The sequence below is a fragment of the Acomys russatus genome, chromosome 28, assembly GCF_903995435.1.
Source record: "Acomys russatus chromosome 28, mAcoRus1.1, whole genome shotgun sequence".
NCBI lineage: Eukaryota > Metazoa > Chordata > Mammalia > Rodentia > Muridae > Acomys > Acomys russatus.
In genome coordinates this window covers 5,299,371-5,314,071 of record NC_067164.1, presented here as the reverse complement: position 1 = coordinate 5,314,071, position 14,701 = coordinate 5,299,371, and the positions used below count along the sequence as shown (strand labels likewise).

At 43.5% G+C, this 14,701-nt stretch overlaps 1 protein-coding gene and 1 non-coding gene across 2 annotated transcripts in view; one reads left to right on the top strand and one right to left on the bottom strand.

Moving 5' to 3' along the window:
- Positions 1-14,214, bottom strand: part of Polr2b (RNA polymerase II subunit B) — a 38,155-nt gene extending 23,941 nt beyond the window's left edge. The window contains exons 1-7 of the mRNA XM_051170146.1: positions 14,196-14,214; positions 11,712-11,784; positions 9,095-9,245; positions 5,138-5,250; positions 4,795-5,014; positions 4,065-4,223; positions 1,680-1,844 (exon numbers count right to left, since the gene is read on the bottom strand). Of these exons, the coding sequence (XP_051026103.1) occupies positions 1,680-1,844; positions 4,065-4,223; positions 4,795-5,014; positions 5,138-5,250; positions 9,095-9,245; positions 11,712-11,784; positions 14,196-14,214 (900 nt within the window). The remainder of the gene's footprint in view (positions 1-1,679; positions 1,845-4,064; positions 4,224-4,794; positions 5,015-5,137; positions 5,251-9,094; positions 9,246-11,711; positions 11,785-14,195) is intronic.
- LOC127211098 (U6 spliceosomal RNA) lies at positions 10,746-10,853 on the top strand. Its single transcript, XR_007833381.1, has one exon. It is a non-coding gene; the product is annotated as a U6 spliceosomal RNA (small nuclear RNA).
- Positions 14,215-14,701: the final 487 nt, after the last annotated feature.

Genomic DNA, 14,701 nt, shown 5'->3' with positions numbered 1-14,701 from the left:
CCCCCAAAAATTTTTTTTCCTGAGTTCTACTCCAATTTTAAAATTCTCAATTTCCAATTATACACAATAGTGGGCATAATAAATAGTGGTAACAATAAGGAGCTCGGTGTGTGTAATTACTCTCCAATCATGTATCTTATCACACATATGGATGCTTTTCTAGAGTGTGACCTAAGTGTTTTCTCTCATTCGTCCACAATTCTAAACATCCACATTCTAATCATGGTACCAAAGGTCAGGAAAAGGCCACATAATGCAGTCAAGGTCAGGTATGGTGGCACAAGCCTGCAATCCCAGCACTCGACAGAGTCAGAAGACTGCCAGCCTGGTATACACAGTGAGATCTAGGACCACCAGGGAGAAAAAGTGAGACCTGCCTCAAACAACAATAAAAATCCCGCAATATATGGTGGGTCAAGTAATAATTTTTAAAGGAAAACTGGTACTACTATTATTACAAAACTATTTGGTTATGGTTAATAGGATTTCAAGAAGGAATCAACAACTAAAATGTACTTTCAAAATATTAAAAATGTAGAATGAATGCTGGACTCATAGGCCTGTAAAAAAATCAGTCTACACTTCATAAGAACTAAAAGAACAAACAATAATCCTCAGAAACCAACATACTTAAAGCAAGTCAAGAAGTCAGGCCTTTCACGTCACTGAGACAGGTTTGGTGGCAGGCACCTTTTCTCACTGAGCCATCTTGCTGCCGTAAAGTCGCTATTATTGGCATGAGTGATGCTTGTGCACCACAGCCTGCTGTGGAGGTGAGGGACTTTACATATGATCTGGGTGCTGAGCTGAGGTGCTCAGGCTTGTGTAGTAAGGGCTCCTATCTGCTGAGCCATCTTGCCAGAGAAAATTTTCGAGACAGGGTTTCTCTGTGTAGCCTTGGCTGTCCTGGACTCACTTTGTAGACCAGGCTGGCCTCGAACTCACAGCGATCCGCCTGCCTCTGCCTCCCGAGGGCTGGGATTGCAGGCGTGCGCCACTGATAATTATACTAAGATTATATCAGTGACTGTTCTGCTTCCTAGAAAATAAACACTGCACTAAAGAAACATGACATCCACAACTTATTCCCAAGTGGTCCAGAAAAAAATAAGACAGAGAAAATGCGACAAACCCAATTGAATCTGAGTAAAGACAACAGAAAGTTCTAGTACTATTCTTACAATTTTCCTGAAAGCTAGAAAATCTTTCAAGTAAAGTTTAAAAAAAAAGCTATCAACTACTCAATTTCCATTTTCACTGAACTGCAGCAGACTGCACACGTACAGGGTTTTCCTCACTGCTGCTTCTTCCCACTGCTGTCACTGAACCCCAGCTGCTTCCACTTTTCTTTTTTTTTTTTTTGGTTTTTCGAGACAGGGTTTCCTCTGTGTAGCCTTGGCCATCCTGGACTCACTTTGTAGACCAGTCTGGCCTCGAACTCACAGCGATCCGCCTGCCTCTGCCTCCCGAGTGCTGGGATTAAAGGTGTGCGCCACCACGCCCGGCTTGCTTCCACTTTTCATGTCTCTTTACAGAGAACTGTCAGGGAGAGACCTGGGCTGAGCTGAGGCACGTGACAGGTAAACTGCTCTGAAGAGCACTTCCGCTGCTTTACGGTAGCAACAACCAGCATCTCTAAGCGTCTTATAACAGGAAACACGCTTTTGCTTCCTCATTACCATTTCCATCATCTCTGGATCCTCAAAGTCATAGATGATGTGTTCTAAAATATCTCTATCTGACACAAAGCCCAATGCTCTGAACACAATTATGATGGGAACTTCTTGCTTGATGTATGGTAACGTTGCCACGATGCGCTGGCCAATAGCACTCTTCTTTGCACCCTAGAAAAGAAAGAGTGGTATCAGGGCGTGAATACACGAGAGCTCAGAGGGACACAGAAGCATCAGACCGCCCACTTTCCATGTACGCTGTATATTTCAAAAGAAGCACGTGTCTCTACTGTCCTACAGCTTCTTTTAAAACCATTGACACAACCCAGGCACAGTGGCGCACACCTGTGATCCCAGAACTCAGGAGGCAGAGGCAGGAGGATCACTGTGATGTCAGCCAGCCTGGTCTACAAAGTGAGTCTAAGATAGTCAAGGCTACACAGAGAAACCCTGTCTCAAAAAACCAAACCAAACCAAACCAAACAACCACTGAAACAGGCTTACTAAGTTCTTCTTTTTTAATTTGACACAGGACCTTACAATGTGGCCTGGCTGGCCTACAACTCAGAGTGACCTGGCCGCCTCTGTCCCTGGAGTGCTGAGATTAAAGATGTGCATCAGCACACCCAGCAGGGTTACTGACTTATGGACAGCCTGCTCATTTAAGTCTCCGAGAATGTCCATTCTCTTCTATCGGCTTGCCGAGATTCTCCAAGAATTACCAAATATAACATGTGGAAATGACTTTTGGCTGCCAAAGAATACAAAAAGGACTGTTACCATGCCATCTCTGTCTACAGTAAGAGGGGAATACAAAGTAAGATTGTGAGTGGCACTTAGAGAAATGGCTCAACTTAAGGGCACTTGCTGCTCCTGCAAATGACCCAAGTTCAGTTCCCAGCATCCACCTGGCAGCTCACAACTGTCTGTAACCTCAGTTCTAATGTCCAATGCCCTCCTCTGATCTCTGTGAATACTAAGAATGCACATAGTGCACACACATACGCAACAGGCAAAACACCTGTGTACATAAAATAAAAATAAACCTTAAAAGGAAATAGATTATAGGGTGCCAGTCACTGCACAAATGTCTTTAATCCCAGGCCCCCAGAGACAGATCTCTGTGAGTTCCTGGACTACCAGGACTGACCCTTCCTTTTTCAAGCTAGGTCAGGTTAAAAAGAAAAGAAGTATGGAAAGGCAAACACAGGGAAGCTAAGCACGAAATCAAAGCAAGTGAAATCAGAGCTCATCTATTTAGACAGTTTCTATAGTAACAGCCTCTCACCCGCAAGCATCTCTTCTCTCACATCTTCCTCTTGAACCACATACACATACAAACCCACAAGAAGTCACTAGGCCATGCGAGCAGTGATGGTTTCTCAGTTTTAGCCATATTGCTCTGCTTCAAATTCGTTTCCCTCCTTGACCTCATACTCTCAATCATGATTCCACTGTCACCTCCCTCCCCCACTTCAAACACCTTCCACGGAAAGCTCACTCCATCTCAGGAGTTACTCAGGAACAGGTGCTTAGACACTGCACTCAACTCTTCACCTTGAGCTAAGCTACACCTCCAGCCGACATCTCTCAACTGCTCTCTGGGTGCTTCTACATGGACTCGTAACATCCACTCAGTCAATTATTTGTATCATCATCGAGATGGATCACATGGTGAAGACATTTGCCACACTAAGCTGGACACTAGAGTTCAGTGATCAGAATGTAAAAAAAAAAGGTGAAAGAAAAAAACTGGCTCCAAAGTTGTCCTCTGGCCTCCAGCTAAGTGCTGTGATACATGTCCCCTGCCCCAGCATCGTGCACAAATACAGGATAAATATTTTTAAATTGGTTTTAGTGGCTGAAAAGGTAACTCAGCAGGTAATAGCACTGGCTGTTGGCTGTTCTACAAGAAGACCTAGGTTCAATTCCCAGCACCCACACTGGGCAGCTCATAATGACCTGTAACTACAGCTCCAAGGATATCCTATGTTTCTGGCCTCTTTGAGCTGCTGAACAACAGAGTTATGTAATGAGATCCTGGTTAAAAAAAAAAAAAAATCTTAAATAGTCTGGTAAATTATAAAACAAGGCCAGGACACTGTAATCCCAGCACTTGAGAGGCAGAGATGGGCAGATCTCTGAGTTTGAGACCAGCCTGGTCTACAGAGTAAGTTCCAGGACAGCTTAGACTCTCTTACACTGAAAAACCCTGGCTTGAAAAAAGGCAAAAACAACTTAAAAAAAAAAAACTTAAAAGAAATCAAACAGAGCTGGGCTATAACAGCTCAGTGAAAGGCTGTAGGCTCAATCCTCAACACAAAAAGAAGTAAACAAGACAAAGCACAAAGGAAGGAGCCCAAACATCACACGTCCCAAGCCACATCCTACCTGTCCTCCTCTCGCCAGCATGCTGACCCATATAGTACTGGTGGGCCGGGAAGAATTCTCCAGGCACGACCGGCATTCTCCTGTATAGGCGTACTTGGAATCCTTTTTGGCAAATACATACACTGTGTTTGTTGCCATTTTCTCTTGAGCTATCAGAACCTATAAAGACGGTAAGAAAGTTACAGCCAAGAAACAAACCCAGAAAGTCACTGAAGCAGCAAGAACAAAGCCTGCACAGTTATTCAATTTGGTCATACAGGCTCACACTTCACAGAAATATACAAGGTTCAACAACTGGCAAAATTTTAATGCACATTATGCACAACCTCATAAAGCTTTAGTTCATGAAAGTTTAGCTGTCACAACTTAAATAATTCAAGTATCACTCTCAGGTTATCTGTAGGAATGTGTATTTTTCTTTTTTATTTGTGTGTGAGAGTGAGCATGTGTGCATCCGTGTGTGTGTGTGTGTGCGCGTGTGTGTGAAGTCCCCATGGAGGTCAGAAGAGGGTATCAATGCCCTGGAAGTGAAGTTACAGGTGACGCTGCTGCTGCAGGTGAAGATGCTGAGAAGCAAAGTCTGACCCTCTGAGGAGGCAGGAGCATGTGCTCTTATCCCCTCTGCGGAGGCAGGAGCATGTGCTCTTATCCCCTGAGCCGTCTCCGGCCAGAGTGTCCATCTTTTCTTTTCATTAACGCTCTCTTTGAGTGTGTTTAAATAGCACCGTACCTTTTCTGATCCGTTAATAATAAAATAGCCCCCGGGATCCAAAGGACACTCGTTGAGCTCACACAGGTCGCGGTCTGTGAGGCCGTTCAGCAGGCAGTAGGTGGAGCGCAGCATGATTGGAATCTTCCCGATGAAGGTCTTCTGGTGCTGAGTCTGCAGCTGCTCTTCACCTTCCTTAATGACGGTCTTCGTTATGTCAACATAAAGCGGGGCCGAGTACCTTCAAAATCAAAGTGGGTCAGAACTGCCGTAGTTATTTGCTGAAATAACTCAAGTTATTTTAATTAAGTTTCCTAATTTTATTTACTATCAGGTGCTAACAAAGAAAAAGGTGTTATCTTACGTGAGATTTCTTAGCCTGGCTTCATTCGGCATCATTGGTGAAGGGGCTCCATCTCTTTCCCAATGAGTAGGTTTGGAGAGGTAAATTTGTTCAAATTTCAGTAAATATCTTGGCTGGAATTAAACAAAAAGCATGAAAAGAATACTTTTCCCATAAAAGTTTTTTGTTTTCGAGACAGTTTCTTCTCTATGTTAGCCTTGGCTGTCCTAGACTCACTTTGTAGACCAGGCTAGCCTTAAACTCACAGCTATCCACCTGCTGCTGCCTCCTGAGGGCTGGGATTACAGGCGTGCAACACCACACCCAGCTCCCATAGAAGTTTTGAAAGCCAGATTCTTACTGTATGTCTATTATTCCAGCACTCAGAAGGCCAAGGTGAGAGAATCCCGAGTTTGAAACTAGACTTAGCTACACAGCAAAACCCTGTCTTAAAATATACATTAAAAGTCATAATGACTCGGCTGGGTAGGATGGCACATGCCTTTAATCCAAGCACTCAGGAGCCAGGTTTATCTTTTTGAGTTCAAAGCCAGCCTAGTCTACAGGGTGAGTTCCAGGACAGCCAAGGCTGCACAGAGAATCCTGTCTCAAAAAACCCAAAATAAAATAAATAGTAGCAACAACTCCATTTTCATTGACATTAGCATTTTAAGTAGAAGCAACTCTGCAACCTAACAAAAAGTACTCAATTTTACTGACATGAAGACTCTCTAAAGTTAAAATCCACATTACAGTGATGTGGTTTGTCTATTATTACTGTTATTATTATTAGTTTTTATGTCAGACATTGGTGCACATCTTTAATCCCAGCACTCAAGGTGGCAGGTCAGGCAGATCTCTGAGTTTTAGGCCAGCCTAGTCTACAGAGTGAGTTCCAGGACAGCCAGGACTGGTACACAGAGAAACCCTATCTCAAAAATCAAAAACAAAACAAAACATCAAAGCTGAATTCCCAGCCCGGCATTGGTGGTGCACACCTTTAATCCCAACACGTGGGAGGCAGAGGCAGGTGGATCTCTATAAGTTCGAAAACAGCCTGGTCTACAAAGAGAATCCAGGACATCCAGGGCTCTGTTACACAGAGAAACCCTGTCTCAAAAAAAACAAAAACAAAACAAAAAAACTGAATTCCCCTGACCACTCAGGGACCATGATGCCAGCTGAGGTTGTCAGTACAATGACACCAAACTGACAGGACAGGAGCAAATTATTCTGCTGACTTTATTCTTAGCACTGCTCAAATCTTTTTCCTGACTGTGAGGTGCAGAATGATTTTCCAGGTCTGAAATCATCAGTGATTTCAAATTCACCAATGTAATCATATTTCATCATGACAGATAGAAACTGGACTATGGTCCGCCAGTGGTGGAACATGCCAAGTCAGGAGGATCTCTGAGTTCAAAGCCAACCTGGTTTATAGAATAAGTTCCAGGACAGTCAGGGTTACACAGAAAAGCCCTGTCTCAAGAAAAAGCAAGAAAGAAAAGAGAAAATATAAAAGAAACTAGACTCTGTATCACATTACATGGCCTGATAAGGACCTGGCACACTTGCCTTTCTTCTCAGCACTGTCAATGTTCTTGAAAACATCAGCCAGGACATTTATGTGCACCATGATAGCAGCGTGCAAGCGCAGAGAGAGATTAGAAACCAAACCCAATCCTCATTAATGATCCACACACTTTCATGCACACCCCCATTGGTGAAGATGGAAAGTACAAAGTGTCCAGGGCGGTGGAGACAAACTCAAACCTAACTCATCAATTAAATATACTTTTAAAACCCAAATCCTTCTATAAAGGACTGACTGACTACGGCTCAGCCTGATAACTAGGGCAAAGGTTTCAGTGAGACACTTACCTGGGGCAGGACCTAGCTCAATGGTACAACACCTGCCCAGCCTACATGAAGCCCATCTATGATTCCCAGAAAATACAAAGAAAGCTGCCTAATAAAGCAATCTGTGAGAACTATCTTTAAAGAAACAGAATTTCTCTCTATTATCAAATCTCAGCGGCAGACTAAGCATTTATGTAAGAATACTACTGTCCTTGCCTGTCCCAAGCTAGAGTAAAGGCAGAGACAGTGGGAACGCCACTGACCGAGGGACAGTGACCCTCCAGGCCTTGTTTCCATAACCATGCTATATCTGGGGAGTTGGGGTTTTTTGGGAGTTTGTTTTTGTTTTTTCATTATGTTTTGTTTTGTTTTGTTTTTTGTTTTGTTTTTTGTTTTGTTTTTTGTTTTGTTTTTCAAGACAGGGTTTCTCTGTGTAGCCCTGGCTGTCCTGGACTCACTCTGTAGACTAAGCTGGCCTTGAACTCAGAGATCCACCTGCCTCTGCCTCCCAAGTGCTGGGATTACAGGCGTGTGCACCCCTACCCAGCTTACTTTTGCTTTATAAGGCAAAATTCTGTGCAGCAGCTCCAACTAGAATAAGAGTAATAAACAAGCCCTCAGGATACCATCTAGAGAAAGGACTTGCCTGGCTAGATACAATAACCTTCCTTTCTCTAGCTCTTTTCTGAACTACCCTACTTCACATTGCTTTACAGGGCCCCTGTCCTGAAGAGCCCAAAACGCTCCGGCCGCTGCCTTTTAACGACTCTGTAACTGGGAAGAGTCAGTCATTATTTTGGACTTCTTTGAAACACTTATTTTAAAAAACTGTAAAATTATACCTCTGCTATGATATAAGTAATTTAAAAAGTGCATGTGTTGAAGATGAGTCTGGTACTATGTATTCTAATGCTAATTACTGGCCTCTAAGATCTGGGTGCTGAGAAATACACATGTTTTTGTTGTATAAACTTTGCTCTACTAACTCAAAGTTAATTGGTTAATAAAGTTGCTGAAGCCTGTGACTGGGCAGAAGAGTGGTAGGCAGGGCTCAGTTCCTGGGCTTGGCTTTTCCAGGGACCACAAGGGGTAAGGAGGAGAGAGAAGAGGGAAAGGAAGGAGAGCAGGTTACACTGGGAGCACCAGGCCCAGGCAAGTGCACCAGGAGCACAGACTGGTGGAGCAGAGCCACCCAGGAGTCATCAGTTGGCAAGTGATGAGCTTTTCTGTGGGTCCTAAGGGTGGTAGAATTAGAATAGCTCAGAGCCTGCCCAGCATAGTGACTACAGCTTAATAATGAATCATAGTCTCTCCGTGTATCACTGGGAAACTAGCTGGTTAAAGAAAACTGCCACTGTATTAATTTCCTGTATATATTATTTTTAGCATTTTACAAGAATGCATGTGTATGAATTAAAAATTAAGTAAAAGATTATGCCTAATTTCCCTTTTTGGTCTCTCACTGCAATCATGTATTCCATGCAATAAATAAAAATCAAGAGTCTGGGCATGATGGCACATCTGTTATTCCACCACTCAAGAAGGCTCAGTCAAGAGGATTGTGAGTGCAAGACCAGGCTTAGTTATAGAGACACTTTGTCCTAAATTTAATACATAAAATGAGAAAATGTCCTTCAAACAGTTTTTCTCTTATGATTCTTAGACTACAGAAGAAAACAGCGGGATCATCTGAAGCAACGTAACTATTCTCAGTCTAGTCTACGTCTCCTGTACCCACTGAGTGCTCTCTTTCCACCTACTAAGCACTTACGGGGGGAGGGGGGATACATGTAAATCTCAGCTATTAGGAAGACTCAGGCAGGAGGGACAGAGTCCAAGGCCAGCCTGAACAATGAATACAAACTAAAAAAGGAATGAGGTAAGAGCTTAGCGGGTAGGGTCTTTACCTAGTGAACACAAGGCCTACAGTCCATCCTAATCCCTAATGCTATCTGAGTGAAGATTAAGGATTTACGCCACTCGAAAAATGTACATATCCATTACCCAAAATAAAGCCAGAGCTACATGAAAGTGCTGGCCGGGCACTGCAGAAGCTACTGAGAGGAGGACTGAGCCGCAGGCCCAGACGCTCCTTCCCCTGTTAAACAGCCGTCTCACCGGTTCCTCAACTTCCCCGCTAGCGTGCTGAGCTTCAGCCTGCAGGTCAATCGGTGGTGCATCTTCCACAATTCTTTGAACAGACATCTGAATAAACTCATCAAAGGAATCCAGCTGTTGTCTGACCAAGCCTTTTTCATCAAAGTAAGAACTAGGAAAAAGTAAGTTCATAATCAGTTATAATTCAATTTGGTTTTTTAGCATATTTCTTCATTTTCATTTAATCCAGCAGTTCTTAACCTGTGTATTATGACCCTTTTGGCAAGCTTCTATCTCTAAAAATGTTTACATTATGATTCATAACTAGCAAAATTACAACTATGAATAGCAACAAAAATAATTTTATGGTTGGGGGTCACCACAACATGAGAAACTGTATTAAAGGGTTGCAGCATTACAAAGACTGAGAACCACTGATTTAATCCAATTCAACACTCATGAAATGCCAACCAATATGTGTTAATCAGTGCATAAGACCAGGAATATTTTCTTAATAGACATTATGTTTGGGAGGGAAAGGAGGTGTGTAAAATAAAGTACGCCGGGTGTGGTGACACACGCCTTTAATCCCAGCACTCGAAAGGCAGAGGCAGGTGGATTGCTGTGAGTTCGAGGCCAGTCTGGTCTTCAAAGTGAGTCCAGGACAGCCAAGGCTACACAGAGAACCCTGTCTTGAAAAATCAGAAAAATAAAAATATATATCAAGTACAACATAAGAACTATAAGGCAGCTTTGATTTGTAAACAAACTTCATTCAAACTAAAGCACTTCCCACTGCCCGTTACTACATGCAATGTGCCATCAGGTGGTGATCATGACGTAACACTTACTCTATCACTTATTTGCTTTGAATGTTCTTCTTATGTTTCACGTCAGCTCAATTACGCTTAGAAATGGGTAGGAATTTGGACTGAAATGCAACTTTGATATGTGACTTTACTCATTTACGAATAATTTTAAAACATGGGATTAGATTAGCATCACCACTAATGCAGTTAGTAGACCTCCTAATACAGTGTGCTACACTTCTGCCAAAGGACGCATCCAAGCACAATACAAGGAAAGCCAGACAAGCCCCAAGTATTGTACAAAGTAACTGACTTACAGTCTTATTTTAAAAAAGACAAGACAGGGCTGGAGAGCTGGCTCAGCAGTTAACAGCACTGACTGCTCTTCCAGAGAACTCAGGTTCAATTCCTAGCACCCACATGGCAGCTCACAAATGTCTGTAACTCCAAGATCTGACACCCTAACACAGATATACATGCAAGCAAAACACCAGCACACATAAAATAAAACTAAATTTAAAAAAAAAAAAAAAAAAAAAAAGACATGCTGAGAAATAGTTTCAGATTGAAGGAAACAGAAAAAACAAGCCATGAAATAAAATGCATGAGGCTAAGAGATAGTTTGGCAATCAAGAGTTCACATTCCTGGTGCTAGAGAGAAAGCTCCCTGCTAAAGAGCAGGCAGTTCTTCCAGGAGCCGAGTTCAATTCCCAGCACAGACATGGTGGCTCACAATCTTCTGTAACTCCAGTTCCAGAAAATATGGCGCCCTCTTCTGGCCTCCATGGGCACCTGCACACAAGGTGCACATAAACTCACTCAGGCATATAAACAAAAAAGTTAAATTAAAAAAACTAAAAACTGTGCTCGCTTCGGCAGCATATATACTAAAATTGGAACGATACAGAGAAGATTAGCATGGCCCCTGCGCAAGGAAAAAAACTAAAAACAAAGAACAACAAAATGTACAACACTCAAGAATTGAGACAGAAGGACTGGCAGGTTCCACGTCAGGTTGAGTTACACAATGAGACCGTGTCTCAAAAAACTATTTCACAAAAGAAAAACAAAAACTAGTTCACCAAAATAAATTCCAGTAAATAGTCCTACATCCAGAATGAGAAAAGAAAAGGTTTTGTTCTTCTATAAAAATAAGTGAGTCAGCAAAATGTAAGTAGAGTTTGTAGGTTAAATAGATTATTTTATCAGTATTAATTCCTATATTGTGACTTTGTAAAAAGAGTACATCCTTACTATGCTCCAATGTTGCTAGGGGGAAATGCACAAAGACAGGGGGCTAAAAATGTAGGCGAGGTGTGGTGGCACATGCCTTTAATCCCAGCACTCAGGAAGCAAAAGCAGGTATCTTTCTGTGAGTTCAAGGCCAAGCTTATCTACAAAATGAGTCCCAGAACAGCCAGGGCTACAAAGAGAAACCCTGTCTCAAAAACAAAAAACAACCAATCAAAGAAGTAGAAGGTCAATATTTAGGGGCACCAATGAAGTACATAAATGAATTCTTTAGTTTTTCTCTAAGGTGGAAATATTTTAAATAAATAAATACAGCCCAACATGGTGATGTATTCCTACAACCCCAGCACTTGGAAGGCGCAAGGCATGAGAGCTGCAATGCAAAACCAGCCCAGTCTCCAGCAAGTTCCACAGGATCCAGAGTTGCATACAGCGCTGTCTGGATTAAACAGAGCACCCCCTGTAAGCAGTTAACATACGCTAAGTACATAAACAAGCAGAGAGAGGGCGGAGCTGCCAGACATGGCTCGCAGCTTAAAAGTGTCTGCTGGCGCCTGCGCACTTTGGTCTGCCGTTACCTGATGACGATCCAGCATGCCTCCTGCCACAGGTCTGGAGTGATCTCATCATCGTCTTCGTCGTACTGCATATCTGCAAAATCAACGTGCTGTGCTCACTGGCGCAAAGGCAACGTGCCGTGCTCACTGGCGACGGAACGCGCTAGTTCACGCCCGACCTCCACGAAGTAAGACTAGCCATCCGCTAAGCAAAAGGCAAGCATTTCACCCCCCCCCTTTCCTCAGTCTCAATGTCTTGTGTCTGTCACATCAATATTGTTCCTATGTCCAGAGTTTGTACAACAAAGTTTCAGTTAAGTTGTGAAATTTGTCATTTCTCTGCTCTAGAAAACCCACGTACTAAGGGCTAAGCAGGAGCAAGGTCCTCTGACAGTAAGGGCTCAGAGATGAGGCAAGGATTAAAAGAGAAAAAGTTGTTTCAATAACTGAGCAGCGCCTGGGGTGGTCTATTACAGCAACATTTCACATATTTATATATACATATGTGTGTGTGCACACTTTTCTCTTTTGAGATAGGGTCTCACTATGTAGCGTAGCTGGTCTGGAACTCACCATGTAGAAAGGACTGGCCTTAAACTTACAGAGATCCTCCTGCCTCTGCCTCCTGTGCCAACATGCCTGTCCTGTCCTGTACTGACTATGTTTTCCAAAGAAAGTACAGAAAGTGCCTGGAACTGTCACTAAAAATCCCTAATACTCTCCCAAAGCTCATTGCTAAGCCCAAACCATGAAGAGCCACTTACAGGTGTTCCGGTCAGAAATCCCAGGTGGCTCCTCCTAGGGTCCTCTAGCACACTCCTGGCAACACTTACCAGCTGACTCAGACTTTCCTAAGATGTATTTTCAATTTATGTATACAAATTTTATGCCTACATGCATGTTTCTGCACCACATATGTACCTATTGGATCTCCTGGATTTATGTAAGCCACCCTATAGATTCTGGGAAACAAACCTAGGTGTTCTGCAAGAGGAACAAGTGCTCTTAATGGCTGAGCCATCTCTCCAGCCCCCTTGACTCAGATACTTTGGAAAAGAGTCAATCATTCCTACTATGGCCTGTACAACTTTCCAAATAGTATGAACTTTGTCCCTCAGTGTCTAGGATTGACAGCAGGGCCTTACCCATGCTAAGCAATACTAGCACTGGGCTACACCTCCAGTCCAATATGAAAGTTTTATTTGAGCATCATGTTCCCATTAAAAAGTATCTGAAGGGTGAAAAATGCTCCATAGAAATATTTAGCCTGAGGACTTGAGTTCAAACTCCAGGAGCGGGGCTGGAGAGATGGCTCACGATTAAGAGCGCTGTTCACTCTTCCAGAGGTCCTGAGTTCAATTCTCAGCAACCACATAGGGGCTCATAGCCATCTATGTGATCTGATGCCTTCTTCTGGCATACAAGTATATATGCATAAGTAAATCTTTTAGCGAGGAGGCAGAGGCAGGCAGATCGCTGTGAGTTAAAAGCCAGTCTGGTCTACAAAGAAGAGTCCAGGGCAGCCAAGGCTACACAGAGACACCATGTCTCACACACATACACACAAAATAAACGTAATAAAGGTTTAAAAGCTTCCAAATTTCCTTCAAGAATAACTTAAAAGAGAATATAACAATTCTAACAGATTTTAATGAACTATGAATGGGGCTGACACGTTTAAACAATTTTAAAAGTTGAAGCTTTTGCTTCTGTCGTCTCCACGAGAAAAGGGGGGGGGGGAATATGTAGGACGGCCACAAAGTTGGGAGCTGGAATAAAATAATTTTTGAACACAAAGAGGGAGCTTTAAAATAAAATGAATAAAATAAAAATAAAATGAATAGGATTAAGAAGTGTGCATATGAAAAAAAAAAAAGACATGTTGTCCTCGTGAAATGGAATACATTCCACCCTAGAACTGTGTCGTCTCATGGGAAGAGACCACTTGAAGGCCACCTTTTAAGGCTAAAATGTACTTAAACTGAAAGACAGTGTGTCAACGTCAACCCAGGACCCATTCTGTGTCCCTAATACTTCCAGGGTGCAATACCAAGCACAAGGACTTGGTCAAAAATTGAGCTACCTGACACTAGGAATATAACTCAGACGTAGGGTGTGTGCTGGCCCTGGGTTCAATCCCTTATACTATTTTTTAAAACATAATAATACCGAGCTATTCAATAAGCCGACTGGAATGATCAAGGAAGTCAATCAACGTGAATAAGCGCTTGCACCGCTATGTCTGTTCTGGAAGGTGATACCAGATTTAACGCGAGGCCATGGAGGGAGCAGTGACGCTGACCCGAGACCGTGAGCCCTGGGTTCCCTGTGCCTGCACTGCTCCCAAATGCAACTACGTTCCCGGCCCAGCGTGAAAGGACGGGGCTGCTGAGTGCGCGCCACGGACGGGATGGGGTATTTTTGGCGCAGATCCTTCATCCCGGCACGTCCCCCGCCTTCCCGCCTAAGCGGACAGCGCGAGGCGTGTCTTACGTGGTCACCTACCCTCGTCGGCGTCATACATCTTGGCCAAAGGTTTCTGAAGCTCTTAAGTCGAAATCACAAAGCTAGAGATGAGTCCCGCAGCGGCACACACAGAGACCGAGAAACACTAATTTCCGTCTCCGGCGTTCCCAGAATCCTCAGCGTCTGGACGAGGGGGCGGGGTGTGCAGTGTGCGCCTGCGCAAAAGGCGCCCCCCCCCCCAAAAAAAAAAACACGCGGGGTTTGAGCTGCGCAAGTGCAAATTTATGGCTTTGTGCCCGCGGCTGAGATCCAGCTCCTTAGGCCAGAAGTTGGATCCGATTGATGAAATGTTCTTGCTGCGTGTTTTTTAGTGTTGCACAAATGACACTTGACCTGTGTGAAGTAGATTTATGAAAGGAATGAATGGCTCCGGGCGTGGGCTGAGCACTGACGACCGTCTCTTGCCCACCCAGCTCCCGTGCCTTTGCACAAGCTGAGCGAATTCTCGGGCCTCAGAGCTTTCATCGCGAGAATTCCAGGATTAG